Source organism: Leptonychotes weddellii, chromosome 3 (genome assembly GCF_054177405.1).
Source record: "Leptonychotes weddellii isolate Sample4059 chromosome 3, ASM5417740v2, whole genome shotgun sequence".
Lineage (NCBI taxonomy): Eukaryota > Metazoa > Chordata > Mammalia > Carnivora > Phocidae > Leptonychotes > Leptonychotes weddellii.
Genome location: NC_138371.1, coordinates 18935344 through 18953818, shown reverse-complemented (window position 1 = coordinate 18953818; position 18475 = coordinate 18935344). Strand labels below are relative to the sequence as shown.

Here is an 18475-nt window from a genome sequence, read left to right as displayed (position 1 = left end):
GGGCTCTCTATTCTGTTCCATTGATCTATGTGTCTGTTTTTGTGCCAGTACCATACTGTCTTGATGATTACAGCTTTGTAACAGAGCTTGAAGTCTGGGATTGTGATGCCACCAGCTTTGCTTTTCTTTTTCAACATTCCTCTGACTATTCGAGGTCTTTTCTGGTTCCATACAAATTTTAGGATTATTTGTTCCATTTCTTTGAAGAAAGTGGATGGTATTTTGATAGGGATTGCATTAAATGTGTAGATTGCTCTAGGTAGCATTGACATTTTCACAGTATTTGTTCTTCCAATCCATGAGCATGGAACGTTTTCCATTTCTTTGTGTCTTTCTCAATTTCTTTCATGAGTATTCTATAGTTTTCTGAGTACAGATCCTTTTGTGAAAAGATTTTTAATGTGATTTTTAAAATGTGGGCTCAAAAGTTCGGAATTTTAAGTTCCCATGCTGCCTCTGAGCTGTGGCTTGAAAACCCCACTGTGGAGGGTGGTGTCCTATGGTGTTAGCTCGGGCCAACTTCAGGGTGAGCCAACCGCTGGGGGAAGCCCAGCACTCCACACAGTCCTGCAGGACACACAGGGACAGCGGCAGGTGGCCATGGGCCCAGGAAGATGTCCTTTTAGAACTCCGTAAGTCCCAGGGACCAAGAGGACCCCAAAAGGCTGGATTTCTGCCTATTAGTGTATGGATGGTTTTAATCTAAATTGGAGGAATCAAAGGGCTTTGGCTGTTCTTGGTGTCCTGAGTGAGGGAGAGCAAGCGATGCGTACCACCTTCAATAGTCTTCTTTTATCCCTCACAACAGCCCTGAGAGCTAGAAGCAACCGCATGCTGTTAACAGATTCACATGGGCTAACTGGCCCAAAGGGACATGGTAAATGGGATAGTAAATACATGCCCAAGTACATGGACTCGGATGGACTGGGTTCCTTGGCTCAGCACTCAGGAGCCATATGGTTTGGAGCAACTTCTAGTTTCTGGGCCTCCATTTTTTTTGTCATTCTCAGTGAAACAGTATCTATTAGCTGTGTTGTAGGATGCAATTATTTAATGTATGGGAAGTGCTTAGCCCAATGTCTCTCCCCTAATGAGAACTCAATGAATGTTGGCCATCACTGTGTCCAAGTGCAAGTCTTCAGATGTCAAAGCCTGTGTAGCCATCATCCGAGATGTGCCATAAGAGTAAGACACATGCGGGATTTCCAAAGGTCAGGATGAAAATGAGAACGTAGAATATCTCATTCAGACTTTATATACTGATTACATGTTGAAATGATAATACCTTGGATATCGTGGGTCAACTAAAACATATCGTCAAAATTAATTTCACCTGTTTTCTCTTACTTTTCTCATGTGGCTTCTAGAAATTAGTATTTCCTATGTCGCTCACATGAAATATCTGTTGGATAGCATGGGTCTGGAACCTAGAGTCAGAACCTAGGGCCTGACCCAGAGTAGGCCCTCAAGAAATGTGTGCCAAATGGATGAATGAATAAATGACTTCCATAGATTTCTCAGGCCTTTATCTTCTCACTTGAGCCATATGCCCTGCCTCTGGCTCCCCTCTGCCCCTACGGTGAATGACCAGCCGGGATTCTCAGCGGTCATTCATCATTAGGCCCTCCCACTCCCACACCCCATGGAACAGGGGACAAGGCCCCAAGGAATGAAGGCCCTTGAAAAGAACACACACCCAATAAAGGGCAGAGCAGAGTTTGGGACCAGAATGTCTGTGCCAGAGCCTCAGCTTTTAAACACTACCTCATTTTTGCCAGGGAAACCCTAGGTCTTTTTAAGCACATGTTCGTAAAGGCAAGTGGAAATTCTCAGGGTGAGGCAGAGCAAGTGGTCACATGAGTGTTATCCAAAAAAGGAGCTCTCAGAAGACCGTGCCATCCCTCCCTCTGAAACCTCGACCCCAGATTAAGGTCAAGCCTGGCTTCCACCCCTCACCCCTCTAAGAAGTGTTGAGGTTGCAGCCCTTGCAGACAAAAATCAACAGTACTCTCGCTCGGGGCATTTTGTCATGTCTTCAAGTAAAAGGGCCTTAGGGTGTCCTTGTGATAGTGATAATGGTATTGAAAAAAGCCAAAAGAGTTGGCAATAGCTCTTTGGGAGTCTCTGAAATCGTTAATATTATTGATCCAGAGAGGCTGCCAGTTAGCATTTGCTGGATTGTTTCTTTCTCTCAGTTCCGCTAACATACGCACACACACCACCGCCACCAAAGTGCAGAGTCAGGGTGCAGGGAGCCATGTGCTAGTCAGTAAAAGATTTTGAACAATACGCTTACATAATGTCACAAATACTTGCAGGGAGGAGGGCTGAGAAAGGCAAGTGGCAGAGCCAAATAAGAAGGACCAGGGTATATAAGAATGCTGAAAATAGAAGAAAAATGTAAGACAAGATTTTTTTTTCCAATGTTGATCACTTTCTGAAAATGGCCATGGGTCTCTCTGTCCTATTTCTTTCTTTCTTTTTTTTTTTAAGATTTTATTTATTTATTTATTCGAGAGAGAGAGAGAGAGCATGAGAGCGGGGAGGGTCAGAGGGAGAAGCAGGGAGCCTGATGCGGGACTCGATCCTGGGACTCCAGGATCATGACCTGAGCCGAAGGCAGTCACCCAGCCAACTGAGCCACCCGGGCATCCGACTGTCCTATTTCTTCTTAAGATCTCAGAGCACTTCACAGGTCACACACATTGGAGCCCAGCCCTGAGAAGGCATCTGGGTGAGCAGAAGCTGGCCTTTCCATGGAGGGACAGGTTCAAGGGCTGGCCTGAGAACTCAGAGCAGACCTAGAGGAGAAATAGAAGCCAGGCCTTGCAAGTCACATGCGATTGCGTGCTGACGACCTGCCATTCCCCAGACGCTTGGAGACACAAAAGGAGGAAGGAGCCTTCATTCCCAGTCTTGAGGATCTGAGAGTGGTGAAAAAGATAGAACAGAAATACCTAATATTCAAGGGAACTCAGATCCAATCAAGTTAACAACTAGCCACAAGTGGACAGAGGGTGGACGTAAGTAACAGGGACTGCTGAAAACATGGCTTCTAGAAGAAGGTGGAGCTGAATTTTAAAGGTGGGAGAGGATGCTGTTTGACTAGAAAGAGAATGGAGCCTCTTGATTTGGGGGTAGGCACTTGAGGCCAGAGGGGGGCCGTGTGTGAGCAGGTGGATATGTTGACTGTCCTTGCTGGGGACCAAATGGAGCACCTGGGTGGGGAACATCCTTGACGTTGCTTTTGAGACTTGGTTTTATACAAGATGGTAATAGAGAGCTTGGTCAGAGGAAGGAGATTAGACCGGAAACCATCCTTCTGGTCATGGCTGTTACTGGTGGCCTGGCCACATTGCTTAATCAGCAGTGTTTAAAAAAAAAAAAAAAACACAAAAACAAAAACCTGAGTTTACCATTGTCAGGGCTCCCACCAGCGTGTTTTGCCAGAGCCAGGAGGTGGGGTCGGGTGGAGTGGGGGCTGGGGCGCTGAGCTGGGGGAACTAGATTTGGCCCGCTCCCCAAAGGTGTCTACCTGCCGAGAGCTCCTCTTGTCTCCCTGCCATCATGATGAACGTGACACAGGGAGCAGAAGTGGGGCAAGTGGAAGAATGGATTGCAATAAACGAAACGTAGCAACCTGTGAAAACCCAGCAAACAAGACTACATCAGCAGTGAAAGTCAATGAGGCAAACACCATCTGGCCCTGAAAATGAACGGAGCGAGAAAGGATGGCCTCTCCTCCTGGGGGTTCGCGCTCCAACTGGGAGCCGAGTCGCATTCATTCCTGCGTAGACCGGCCAGCACTGGGGGGACAAGTGTTCCTGTGTTTCTGCAGAGCAGGATGTTGGGGAGAGACTTTTTCTCCTTGGTAATATATCAGGGCATAGTTTCACCTAATGGAAACTATTCAGTGGCAAGGAGTTCTAGTAGCTGCTTCGTTCCCATCTCGACACAGAGCAGGACGCAGGGATTCAAATACAGTGGAGCTGTCCGCGGGGGAGGCACCGAGCGAGGGCTTGCACCTGCCTGCCTGCATTCACTCACCCATCCTGCCGTTCATTCATCCCTCTCTCCCTCTCCTTCTCCCCATCCACCTCCTTAGTATGTCACTCCCAAATGTGTGCCAGCACCTCCTATCCAGCCTGCCTCCTCTGAGCTCTCCTCCACGTGGCCACCATAGCCTCCTTGCAAGCCCCGATCTGCTCTAGTACCCCTGATCTTCAATGACTCCCCACTGCTCCCGTGCGGTACCCCCATGCAGGAGCCACTGCCACCCGGCCCGCCGACACCGCATTTGTGCCCAACTCTTACAGGCCACTAATGAGCCACACTGTTCCATGCTTTGGGGTCTTTGCTCATGTGGCTCCATCATCCTGGAGCATTTTCCCTTTTGTCTTCTCCCACATATCCACACCTATATGCCTGCTGATACTTACATATAAAGGAGGATGTGTCAGTCATATCTCCTGCGGCGGGGGGCATCACTGATGCGGCCCCCACAGCTGCCCCGCTGGATCGGCCACCACATTCATGCCAAGGCCATGAGTCCCATGGGCTGCTCCCAGCCAACAGCTGGGCACAGTGGGTCATGAAGGCAGCCCCATCCAACGAGATAGGAAATTCCTCCAGCGAGCAGCTTTGGCTCAAGGACTCCTCATTGGCCTGGCCACACCTCTCTTGGAACTGTCCAGAAGTCTGAGACTCTTCTACCCCATCCATCTTTTCTCACTAGGGTCAGGCCTGCACTGTGGTCTGCGGGTTCTTCCTCACACCTTCTCCGGCTCCCTGCACCAGTGAATCCCGTGACTGTCGAACACTCTCTCTTTATGGACCTGAACTAAGGTACCGAGTTAGCATCCCCTCTTTCTTGAAGACTTTCCTAACCTCGCTTGGGTAGAATTGAACCTTCTCTCCTTCGCACCCTCGCCTCTACCTCGTGCATACTTTTTGTGATTGCACCGATAACCCTTCACTCGAATGATCTGTTTATATGGCTGTCTTCTCCTCCCAGGCCGTAGACTCCAGGAGGCCAATGAGTTCACGGTCTTATTTATCTTGTTAAAATTACCACCTAGTACAATGCCTGTTATATTCAGATGCCCCGTGAAGGTTTATGAAATGAATAAATGATTGATCTCTTTATTCAATGATCAGTTCCCATTGTCCTAGACCGTGTGTAAGGTAGAGAGATTAATGAATCATAATTCCTGCCTTCAAAGGCACTCTCAGGGTGGCTAATGGGATCAGCATGCAGATCACTGTTTTATAAATGAGAATGGAATTGCCGTTATCAGAATGGTACAAGCAAAATGAGATAAGAACCCAGGGAAGCCCCTGATGGATTCTTACGGGTGGGGGAGGAAGGAGGAGGCAGCAGGGAGGGCTTACGAGAGAAAGTAGCGTTCTGAGTGGGCCACATGCCACCTGCGGGATTTATGCACGAAGAGTATGAGGGGAAGGGCCTTCCAAGCCAGAGAGACTGCATGCATACGGGCACAGAAGGGTGCTATGATGGGGGGCTGTTTTGTTAATTTGATTGTGAGAATTTCCCACTTTTATTAAGAAAATGTTGAAATACCCACAAAGAGAACATGCCTCACTTGTGCCTTCCCTTCTCGGTGTTGTTGCTGCTGGAGAACTCTTTGTTTGATGTGCGTTGGTTTTCTCTGCCTGATTCCCTGGGGCCTCCACCTGCCTAGAGCCCAGGAAGAAGCCCTCCCCGGCTTTGTTGCCAGTTTCTCCACATCGTCAGTCTCCTCGAGTGACTTTCCCGAGTCACATCTGGCAGGCTCTGAGGCCAGGACTGGTGCCTGGGAGGACGGCCAAGTGGCAGCCTTCAGGGACCGTGCCCAGCTGACACGACTCCGGGGCAGAGGACTGGCGGACTCCTACGAACAGAGCCTCACGGCTCCCGAGGGCTAGAGCCTGGAGTGGGCCTGGGGAGCGGGGTGCTGACATCATACGCCCTGTCCACCATCATCTGTTTTTAGAAGGCGCAGTCTGGCTGTGTCCTGAGAACTCTTGCCTGGGGAAGATTTGGAAGGTGGGAAAAGAGAAGCAAGGGAGAGAAGGGGAAAGAACCCACCAGCAGCCACCTGAACGCTGCTGCTCCTGCTGGCTGGCTTTGCCCACAGCTCCGTTCAGCCAGGGCTGGGCCAGCAGGAGGCCCCCCTCACAGACGCCTGGCTAGATGCGCTCTGCGTTCTCAGCCAGGCAGGCTCTTCTCTCGAATGTGTTCTGGCAGCAAAAGCTCATCTCTGGTTGCTGCACAGGCTTCTCCAGAAAACCTCTGCTCTGGAGGCCCACTGCCAAAGCGAAGGTAGGGGAGGCCCCTCCTGAATCCAACTTGAGATCCTCCTCCCGGCCCTTGCCCTCCATTGGATTGGCAGATAAACTCTCCACCGCAAACGTCCTTACTCTCAGACTTTCCTTGTCAGAGAACCATAGAAGCACGGAAAATGGGAAGCCCTTTGGGATCCTCTGCCTCACCTCCCTGCAGGGCAGCTCCTCTTCCAAAGCGAAGTTCTCAGGAAAGATGAGCAAGGATTTGCTCCAATGACAGGGCACCTGTTTTCTAGAAAGCTTCTCATCTTTGTTTTCAGTGGTTACTCGAAATTTCACTCTGTATAATATGTACCATAGTTTTAAAAATGACACAAGTATTACACAAAGTCATCCTTATTATTAAAATGCAAACAACACAGAGGGAAAGTTTGCTCTTCACATTCCCAACCTCATCCTCTCCCAGAAATAAATAACTCCAATAAGCTTGGTGGTATCCCTTCCATAGTCCTTTGGAATACAGCATTTTTAAATTGAAATGAGGGTGGAGTTCTTCTTCGGTTCTTCTATACATATGTGATCATTGTGCCTGTCACTTTGCAGATTATATTTTCTGGTTGACAGCATGACTTTGAGCTCTGTCCCTGTCAGTCCTTCAAGGTCTATGACATTCTCCCTGATGTGGATACATTCTCTCTGATGTGGATGGTATCCCATGGTTTCAGTATCTCATACTTCATCACTCCCGTGTTGATAGACACTTAGTTTTTTTCCAATTTGTTTCATTATTACAATGATACCACTCTGATCCTCATTTCCCAAGCTCCTTGAGAAGGCAACATCTGCTACTCTCTCTCTAGGAGAGTTCCAAAGAAATAGAATCCCTGGGTTTGAAGGGTATGTGCGTTTTAAATTCAATAGAATATTACCAAATGGCCCTCCAAAGCAGCGCACTAATTCATCTGCTTACCCACAGGGTGGGGCAGAATCACTGGCCAGCCTCCACACCATCCTTTCTCCTCCCCTTTTCCCTTGGTGCAATCCACAGCAGGAGCTGAAAAAGACACTTTCCCAGCTTCTCCTGCAGTTAAGAGGAACTATGTGATACATTTCTGGCCGGTACACACACGTGCTCACACACACACACACGCACACACACGTGCACACATGAACACAGAAGCATCCAGGAGTAGAAACATGGTTCTGGGAAAGCTTTTGCTTTCCCGAAGTGAAGGAAGGATGTGACCAGGGCCACCCTTCTCCTTTCTTTCTTGCTTTGAGCTATAGTTGCCCACTTGGGATGGTGAGGTTACAGCCACGGGTGACAAATAAACATGCTAATGATGCCGGAGCAAAAAGAGCGAGCCTGGGTCACTTGTGGACCGACACCAGCAACCACCTTCTCTGCATATCTCATTACAGAAAACAAAAACAAAAACAAAACCTTTAATTGTTTAAGCTCCCGCCAGTTGGGTATCTGTTACCTGTAGTTGAATGAAAACCGAAATGAGACACAGTGTTGGTGACAGATACCCATATTTGCTTTGATTTAACCTTGCTTTTTATACATTATGGTAATGGTACAACTTTCCTATTACTCTGTTAAACAATAAAATGATGATAGCAATAACTTATTCACTGCCGATTTTATATGTGTTACCTTCGATATTACAAAGATCCCGAGAGACAAATTATCTCTATTTTAATAAGGAACCAGAGACTGGAAAAGCTAAGTTACTTGCCCACAAGGCAAGGGATTCTGGTCTGGTTCTGGCTGCTTCTGTAGGTTCCCATTCATAAAGTGCAGAACCAGGGTGTTCTTTTTTTTTTTTTAAAGATTTTATTTATTTATTTGAGAGAGAGAGAATGAGAGACAGAGAGCATGAGAGGAAGGAGGGTCAGAGGGAGAAGCAGACTCCCTGACGAGCAGGGAGCCCGATGTGGGACTCGATCCCGGGACTCCAGGATCATGACCTGAGCCGAAGGCAGTCGCTTAACCAACTGAGCCACCCAGGCGCCCCAGAACCAGGGTGTTCTTAATCCAGGAAGAATAATAGCACTAACAATAAGGAGGCACGTATGGGAGGCCGTACTACCTATATGGCCAAATACCAAGGATAATGAGAGCCCCTTTGGCTTTGGCCAATGGGTCAAGATCTTGCTCCCAGGTTTGCCTCCCACTTCCTGCTTTGTATCCTGGCACCCTGGCTCTGTCCTATAGCCTCATACCTGGGTCTTTCCCATTACTAAGCCCTTAAGTCAGAGTTCTGATTAAGGCCTGCTTTCTTTTCTCTTTAGGTCCTTTTATTGTCTCCCCCAAAGCAATCTTAACAAAATTTTTAAAAGATTCTGTTTAAAAGAGCACTCTCTGCATGCATGTCTGTGCATATTATCTTCTTACTTAATCATTGGATACCCCTGAACAGGTTCCTAAAGACAATTAGGGGAGAATAATAGTTGCAATCACTGTCATAATGAAGATTTGGGACCCTAATCAATAGGAGAGAGAAGCAACCCATTTTAATTCCTTTGGCCCCTCAACCAACGTGCCATGGATTTAAGCCAAAGCTTTGTCTTGGGATATATGGAAATCTTTGTATTCAGCGATTTTTTTTAGTTGCAAATGACATAAATGTAGCTTAGACTAATGTAAACAAAAATCCAACTTATTGGCAAATGTTCTGGGAAATCTAGTGAAGGAATGGGCCCAGTCATGGATCCAGGAGAGTCAGGATGGTCTCTCTCCTGCTTTTTGTGTTGTACATCTCTGCTTGACCTTGCTCTGAAGACATGTGCTTCCCGCGTGGCAGAAAGTGGGGTCTTTCATTTTCCCAGACTCCCAGGTTCCTAACAACCATAGTGGAGGGAAACCTTGTTTCCCACCAGCTCTGATGGAAAAATCCCTTGGAAGACTTGGATTGGCTTTGGGCATGCGCCCATTTCTGAACCAATTCCTGTGGACCAAGAAATAAGATACTTCGGTATCTAAGCCTGAGTCACAGTCCCACTGCTATGGCTGGAGTGGGTTTATGGGTTTAGCCCTACCAAAACCACATGTTATGGGGGAAAGAGGATTTCTGTGCACTGGATGGACAAAAGCAACAGGTGTCCACCAAAATGACTTGAGGACTGATGGACGGCATGAGATAATACTTCAGCCTTGAGGCTTTGAAGGGGGGCTAGGTCTTACAATAATGTCAGCATGATTTACCAGGCAGATGTAGGCTCTCAGCATGTTCAGGGAAGTGGCAACTCGAGAATTTCTACATCTCTCTCTTTTTTTAAAAGATTGTAGGTAGGTAGGTAGGTAGGTATGGATGGATTTAGAGAGCTGGGGGAGGGGCAAAGGGAGAGGGAGAGAGAGAATCTCAAGCAGACTCCCCACTGAGCATGGAGCCCGATGTGGGACTCAATCTCACGACCCTGAGATCATGACGTGAGCTGAAATCAAGAATCAGATGCTTTACCCATTGACCCATCCAGGCGCCCCTCTATATCTCTTTTTTGAAAGGATATAGTAGCCTGTCTTGGAGGGTGTGGAGGGCCCCCCTCTCAACAAGTCACCCCTTGGAATGGCCACTGGCTGGAACAGAGTGGTGATATCCCAAATCCAGCCTTTACACAGAGGCTGCTCAAACCAAGTGACATTCCAGATCTCAGGGGGCTTGAGAGAGACCTTCCTCTTCTGCTCCTCTCCACCTGTTACAGGGTGTCGGTCCTCCTGAGGAAATCCAAAGAGCAGCTCAGTCAACAGGCCTCGACTCAGGGTCACTTTCTAGGGAATGCCTTTGTCATACACTATCTGTGTTTCTGTCCTTCTGTATGTGTGTCTGTGTCAAATGCACATACGTGGCTGTGATCCATCTGGCTAAAAGAACACAACACAACCCTCCACCTGCTTGATGAGGATTGAAATCCCACCACTTACAGAGTTTTTGCTTAAACACGATCTTCTCTTAAAAATGCTAATTCCTCAGGAGAGGGAATATTGTTAATTTACTTATTTACAGTTAATAAGAGTGAGCTTGTCAAGTTCTTTCATGAGCAAAGCTTTTTTGTTTAGAAATGCGGAGCCTCTTACTAGAGTCTAGTAACTAGGCAGTGAGACCCTTGAAGATAGTTGTATCTGATTGCTATTGGAGATGTCTACCTCGTAAGAACCTTCCACGTAGCAGTTTCTCACTACTGGTTTTTTATATGAATAATCTTCAAGTTACCTTCAAATTCCCAGTAAAGCTATCATATACATGACTGCAAGTAGTAAAATTTTGGGTGGGAGAAAGAGCCAAGGAGGGGGAATCCTGCCCGCCATTTGGGCTGGGTTGAACCTAGAGTTACAGTGGAGGAATCACTGTAAGACGGAACAGAAACCTTGAATTCAGGAGATTCTGGAAATTGGAGTAGGAAGCAACTGCAACAAATTTTAAGATCCAAATTACTAAGAGTCCAGCTGGGGGCATCAACCTTCTTGTAGGATGGGGGATGGGGATGTTCCAGGTGACGTTCGCTGACTTTGAGGGACAGGTCCAGAGATGGCATCTGGGCTCATTCATTTTCCTCCCATGCCCCACAAATCAGGATAAACCTTTCACGCATGTTCCCACTTTCCTGAGAGGCAGTATAACGTAGTGGTTAACAGCCCAACACACTGCACCAGGCTGCTGAGGTATAAATCCCAGCACGGCTGTGTATGGCTACATGACCTTAGCTGGGCAGTTGTCCTGCAGGAGTGGAGTGGAGTGGATTGCCTGGGATTGAATTCTATCTGATTATGGCCTAGTTACTTCACCTCTTTGCCTCAGTGTCCACATCCGTAAAATGAAGATAATAATGGTATCTGCTTCATCAGTTGTTGGAGAATGAAATGTGTTGATATACAGTAGTTAATTTGGTGCCTGGCACATACTGAGAGCATTAGGTATTAGCTAGTATCTTGTCCCATGCATGGGGCCATACCTGTGGATGACACACAGTGAATTCTCTGAAGTCTAGACATTTGTCTGGTGGCGTGAAGGGTGATTTGCACATTTGGCAGGGGGCAATGGTCTCTGGTTGTCAGGGTGCACTTCTACTCGCTCCCCAGAGATGTATGTAAAATATAAAAACCCAATCCATTCATTTTTGTACCCATAAATTCCATTTCCCAAGGCACAGGGAATTTACCATCCTATTAGGTAGAGAAGTCAAAAGATGACATTTCTTTTCTACTCTGTGATTGATCTTGAGAGCTAGAGTGTGAGTTGACGAAGGAGGTGGCATGTTTCCAGCATGCTGAAGGTACTCCTGTATCCTTCCAGGAGTGTTTTACTCATTCAGAATATTTTTTTAAAAATTTTTTAAGAAAAAAAATTTTTAAGATTTATTTGAGAGAGAGAGAACGGCGGGGGGGATGGGTAAAGGGAGAAGGAGAGAGAGAATCTCAAGCAGACTCCCTGCTGAACATAGAGCCTAATGTGGGGCTCAATCTCACCACCCCGAGATCATGTCCTGAGTTGAAATCAAGAGTCGGACGCTTAACTGACTGAGCCACCCAGGTGCCCCTCCTTCATAATATTTATTAAGCACCTACTGTGTGCCAGGTACTACTGTAGGTCCTGGCAGTAAACAAGACCCAACAAACTCCAGAATGCTATTAGAACGTCTCATCAATCACCTCTTATTCAGTACAGCATCTTCTGAATGACCCCAAATGGCCATAAGATTCTGAAGTGTCCTGTGAATCACCAAAAAAAGATGGCATGATGACCACTATAGTTTTGGTGACAAGTGTATTCTGTTGCGTTTTGTATTTTTTTGGAAATAGTCTATCTAACACATCGACATTTTCCATAAATATTGAATTAAACTGGCCCATTCCTAGAACGCATGGAGAAGTAGACACACACTACATGAGTTACTTGTACCATTTTGATGGTTTTCTCTTGCTTGTGTGTTTTCCTTTTACTGTTCTTTGGTCTCTTGCCAATTATTATTTCTTGTCTGACCTGTTGGATCGTGAGCTTCATTAAGGGAGGAACCTTCCTAAGCCTGTGCACATCCCGCTGAGGACATTGCCTGACCGACTGCTGGCCTGAGGCGGAGCGGACCCAGGCAAGTTGAAGGGAGGAAGGGTCTGCTGCCTGGTGAGATGTGCAAGCAAGCCCTGTTGCAGAGCCCTGCCCTGGGGGCTTTTTTCTGATCTTCAGTGGAAAACCGTCAGGGGAATGAAGTCCTAACACACCTCTTTCCTGTGGTTCTCTCAGCTTCTCTGAAATGACCTGATGGGGAAAAATCTCTCCAGATTTCCTGGAGCACTAATGGTCTTTGCTTCTAGGAGTCCTGGGCAGAAACTTAAGAGAGTTTGGGAGTTGGTTCTCCTTTTTGACTTGAAGGAATCCATCTGCTGGGAGGCCAGCGAGAGGTCAGGGCCACTGGTTCACACACACACACCTGCCCCCTCTGGGCCCTGAGAGAGAACTGATTTCTTACAAGGAAGAAGACACTCGGGGTGGAGCTGACGAAGATAGGGGAGTCAAGATGATGCCACAGAGGGTCAGCTGGAGGGAGGAAGGAAAAACTCCCATATGGAAAAGGACACTAATGATAGGGAAAGAAATTTTATTTTCAAGCTTTTAAGAGAATAATACAAACAACAGAGAGTTTTAAAAAACCCTAAAAACTAGTTTAAAAAAGTACTTGACAGTGTCCCTTTAATACCCATGGATGGCGCGGCCATTGTGCATTGACAATGAGAAACTCTGCAGGTGACCACCCCACTGTGGTCTTCCTGGCAAGGTCCCAGGAGCCAGCATGTAGGCTCAAGGGCAGTGCTCCCTGCCAGGGTCCCTGCACCCTGCCTAGCTGCATGGGAGGGACCAGGGAGTTTGTAGCACTGAGGGATGACTGCCCTCGGGGGAGGGTCCCGAGTTGCAAGGAATACTTAGATTGGTCTCCACTCCACTCCTTGGGGGCATGTCCTGCCAACTTCCTCCCATCCGCTGCAGCAGCTATCCTGGGAGACCCTGGGTGGGAAGTGCTCTGCCCTTGGGGGGCCCTGGGTCTCTGCATGCGCCAAAGCAGGAGAAGGCATGACATTGAGCGTGTCCTGGCCACAGGCAGGGTTGGGTAGTCGGGAAAGTCACTCCTGGATTGACAACTTTGAAGGCTGAAGCCACAGCAGCAGGACTGTGCTTGAGATACCCACGGGAAATCTGTACTTTTCTCTAGTTGTGTGTGTGTTTCTTGTAAACATCTTTGAGCCAAACCACCATAAAATAAAGTAACAAGGGCACGAAAAGACACCCATCTCCAAACCTAAGCCCTCTTTGAGCTGAAGCCTAAGCCTAAGCCCTCTGAAATTGGGAGAAGCTGAAATCGCCCTCCCTCTGGGGGCTCACTCCAACATCTCCCTCCCTGCCCATGACCCCAGAGTCCCTAAAGCCATCTGAGTCAGGAATCCTGCCCACCCAGATGAGCCCAGGGGCCACCAATGCTGCCTGTCATCCTTGCCAGCCCACACCCATCCCTCTCCCTCCCCACCACAGCCCCAAACACAGCCCCAGGAGAAACAAAAGCAAACTCGAGGGGAAAACAAGGCAGGCCACAGTGCTTTTCCTTCGTGCACGCTTTGGATTTTTCCTCCCCAGCTCTGGTGCACACAGGGGCACCACCACCACCAACTCACCGGCTTCACCCTCCCCCAACCCCCACTTCTCCCAGGTGTTTTGTGCATGGGCACATCCAGGATTCTTGTCCTTGTGTTTCCTTCGGTTCGGCTGGATTGCACTTCCTTGTTGAGTTTGTCCTGGAGTTCCTTGCTCTTGTGGGAGATTGGGCTTGACTGATCGGAATCACGAAAGCTCTCTGGACACCAGCCTCACTCACTCCAGCTCTGACCCTGCCTCCAGGGCCCCCTCAAGACCCACCGCCCTCTGCCTGCCCTCTCCTCAGGCCCCTGGGGTGCCCCCTGGCCTCCCCACACCTGCTCCCCAGACTGCGGCCCCGCTGGGCCCCGCCCCTTCCCGGCCCCGCCTCCCCGTCTCTGTGCATGGTCACGGCCTCCCTTTCAGGTGTCTCCTCTCACACTGTCGTGACCCTCATGACAAGCTCCCGGCTCCCACCCTGGGGGCTCCGCGGTTCATGAGGCCGTAAGTGACTCAAGATGTGCAGGATGGTGTAAGCACAGTGGTGATCGGACAGAGGGCCTGAGGGATGGCTGGCCGCCCGAGCAGGGCCTTCTTCAGGGCCCGGGGTGTCCCCGGCCTCCTCTTCCGAGGAGGGGGCATTGGCCTGGGTGGCTGAGGAGGTCCGGGGGTTTGTCCTGCCTCCCGACTTTTGATCCTCCAGGTCTTTCGTCTTGTCATAGTTCAGCACTTTCCACTGCTGGTTGACAGCCTGCCAGCGTTTAAAGATGCGGTACACGGAGGGTCCCTCGTGCACGATGAGACCTGCGGCACCAGGGAGAGAGGAAAGCAAAGGCCGAGTAAGAGACCGGAGGTCACTGCCGGAAAAACTGTCTCCCTGCGCGTATCCACCGAGAGAGAAGTTGGAGCCAACTGGATTTGTATGGGTTTCATTTGTTCTTTTCAAACCTCCCTTTCAGCGCTGAGCCACAGGGCTACCATCCCTGTATTCCTAGGCTCAATGTGTCCTCAGAAGGGGAAGGTGGAAGGCTGCCATACCTAGTTCATGAAATGGTCGCGTGCCTACGGGCAACGCTTTTGCCTACCTCTCCTCCACCCCTCCCACTTCTTGGCTTGACAAAACCCCAAATCATCATCCACTGAGGCATGGTAGAAGTGTATTTTCCTCCCTCTACCACGTAGCCATGGCACCTGGCACTTGGCAGATGTTGAATGAACCGTGTGCTCTCAAAGGCACCATGAACAGGACCATGGGCATTCTGTACCTGCCGAATGAAGTCTGGAATTCCACTGGTTAACTCTCTGCTACTTAACAAATAGCCCAGTGCTACTGAACTACACCCCTGGGAGAGAGGACTTGGACCCAGCTATACTGGCCAGAAGCAGCCTAGAGCCAGAAAGAAGCCACGCCACACAACCAGGCAGATCAAATGGATTATGTGCCTACTCTGTTCCAGGAACTGGGGCTGGTGCAGTGAGCAGGACACCAGAGTCCTGCCTTCCCAGAGCTGATATTCTAGTGGAGAGACACGCAGTGGACACGTAACCGAACCCATGAGACTATGTCAGGTGCTGACAAATGCTACAAGGAAGATAAAATGGGGTGAAATAGACACTGAGGGTCCTGCTTTATCGAGAGGGAGGCGGGAAAGGCCTTTTGGGGGGAGGTGATATTTACGTTGACATGTAAATGATGAGGAGGGGACCATGCAAAGATCTGCAGAGGGGCATGTTAGTGATAGGAACTGCAAGTGTGAAGGCCAGCAGGTGGGAACGGAATGCACATGGGTCAGGAAGGAAGGTCAGTGTGGCCAGGGTGCAGTGATGGGTGGGAAGTACAAAGAGAGATAAGGTAGGGCAGAGGTCAATATGATAAGGCCTTATAGGCCAAGGCAAAGGATTTTTATTTTATCCTAATTATAATGCGAAGCCCCTGAAGGGTTTTAATGGGAGGGTCGGGGTGATGTGATCTGGTTTACCCTTCAGAAAGTTCATTCTCGATCCTGTGGAACTGGATGAGGGAAACGAATAGGAGCAGGAGACCAAGCAGGAAGTGATGTAGTGATTCAAGCAGGGAGGGAGGGTGGCCTAGACTAGGGTTATAGCAGTGGATTCTGTGAGAACTTGTGTGGTCAGGGTTTATGTAGAGGTAGTGCTCACAGGCTTGCTGACAGGTAAGGTATGAGTCAAGAGGAAAATCTGGACAACTCAGGAGCTTCTTGTGGTGGTGCCATTTACTAATATGTGGACGGCAGGAGGGTAGGGGGTATGAATTTGTGTGGCTGTGGTCATGACTATATCAGTTTCCTGTTGCTGCTGTAACAAATGACCACACAGTGGCTTAAAATAACACACATGTATTCTCTTACAGTTCTGGAGACAGAAGTCTAAAGTGAAGGTGTCAGAGGACTGGTTCTTTCTGGTGACTTTTAGAGGAGGATTCATGAATCTCCTTGCCTTTAAGCTTCTAGAAGTCGCCTGCATCACCTGTCTCTTCCCTACATCGCTCCACCTCTTTGTTCCATTGTCATATCTCCTACTCTTCTGTCAATGTCTCTCTCTGACTCACTCTTATAAGAACACTTTTGATTGCATTGGGTCTGCCCAAATAATCCAGGATTCTCTCCCTATGTCACGATTCTTAAATTACTCACATCTGCAAGTCCCTTTTGCCATATAAGGTAAGATTAACAGTCTCCAGGGATTAGGACCTGGATGTCTTTGGGGGCCATTATGCAGCCTTCCACAGTGATTAATAGTTATATTTTGGTTATGGTAATTTAAGATATCTGATAGAAATCTCACTGGAAGGTCCAGGTGGGCAGTTGGACATATGAGTCTGAGGTTAGGGAGAGGTCTGGCCAGGAGGTATAAGTCATCAGTGTAGAGGTAGAATCTGAAGCCTTAGGAATGGCCCAGATCTCCTGGGGAGAGAAGGTAGACAGATAAGAGAAGGGGGCCAATGACAGATTCCTGGGCCTTCTCATGTATACAGGTTTGGTGGAGGTAGAGCCAGCAAAGGAGGCTCTAAAGGAGCAATAAATGGTATAGAAGCAAGACCAGCAAGTGTGTAGACCCAGAAATCTAGAGAAGAATGTGTTTCAAGAAAGAGAGTGTGCTAACTCTCAAATTCCATTGAGAGGGCAGCTCAGGTGGAATGAGGAGTGCCATTGGCTTAGTAGGCACAGGTGGAGGGAGGATGATAGATGTGAAAATCAGGTAGTTCTCATCCAAGTGCCTCTGTCTCTTCTATGTCATCAGCTAAGATGGAAGGGATACAGGAGGAAGTGTTGAAGATTTGTGGAGAGAAGAAAAAGTGGGAAATGATTATCTTGGAAAATGGGAGACTGAATTTACAAAGGAGATGTAAAAGAATTGTCTGACAGTGTTGAGTGTCCATTTGAGATTTGTGGCCACAAATTTGAAATGAGTTGTGTGGCTTTTCTTCATACCTTCAACTGCCTTCTAGGAGCACCTATGGAGTATGAAAGTTGCGTTTAATCAGTATGGACTTTTCTCAGGCAAGCGAGACATAAGAGAGGACAATGAGAATTATGGATGTTTGCAAGGGAGTAGTTATCACACTGGCCCATGGAGTCTAGGCTGGGGAGAAGGAAAGTGATACACAAAAGGGATAAGGAAAAATGGAAAGTGATAGGGTCAATGCCAAGAGGTCTCTTTGAAGTTACAGAATTGCTAGAGTCAGTGATCTACAAGGATGGTGAGGGGGAGTGATGCTCAGAGAGTAGGATGTTTAAATCCAGACTTTGGAAGTGGTGTGGTTCTTGGTGATGATGAGGTCTAGGGAATGTCCTCTTGGGCAAGGGCTGAGGTGGGCTAAAGGAAAAGGCCCGTGGAGTAATGAGGTAGCCAAGGAGTTGGACAGATTATCTGCATCAACCATCCTCAATGCTATCAGACCAAATGCCCCCTTTTAAAACAAATATAGTTTAATATCCCCTTTCTTACTTATTCTGAAGTGAAATTCACAAGATAAAATAAGCTACCATGATTTCTTTTTTTAAAAAAAATGCCCTAAACAGATAATGTTAAAAAAACAAAACAAAACAAAACAAAACAGGACAAATCATTTATAACCAGGCAATATAAATTTCAAAACAAATTCTGGGGCACAACTATATTAGAAAACAAACAAAAAAACCTCAAAGATTTGCAAAATGCCCCTAGGAGATGGTGCCACCTCTGCTGAGAGCCACTGATCACAGAGATGCTAAAGACAGGAATGGTGGGAGGGAGTGTATGAACCAGGGGCCCCTAGGAATGTGAGGAGTGAGTAGGCAGCCAGCAGCCAATAGCATAAAGAAGGGGAAAGGAGAGGTCAAATATGATGACATACACTGCCAGGGGCTGGGGCTTCTGAAGGATAAAGGAAGAGAGGCGGTTTAGAAGCGGTAATGGGGAGCAAAGAGGATGTGGACCTTACCTCCAGGCCCTGTAGAATACAGTATATGGGAGAAAAAGCAGCTACCACTTGAGACAGCAAGAAACAGTGTCCTCAGAAGATAGCTGTTTCAATGAAAGGAACACTCACAGAAGAAGTTGCTAGT

General features: G+C 48.0%; 1 protein-coding gene across 1 annotated transcript in view; it reads right to left on the bottom strand.

Moving 5' to 3' along the window:
• Nucleotides 1-14295: 14295 nt before the first annotated feature.
• The window catches only part of MARCHF4 (membrane associated ring-CH-type finger 4), a 109386-nt gene continuing 105206 nt past the window's right edge, over nucleotides 14296-18475 (bottom strand). The window contains exon 4 of the mRNA XM_081815465.1: nucleotides 14296-14711. Coding sequence (XP_081671591.1) covers nucleotides 14344-14711 — 368 coding nt within the window. The 3' untranslated portion in view covers nucleotides 14296-14343. The remainder of the gene's footprint in view (nucleotides 14712-18475) is intronic.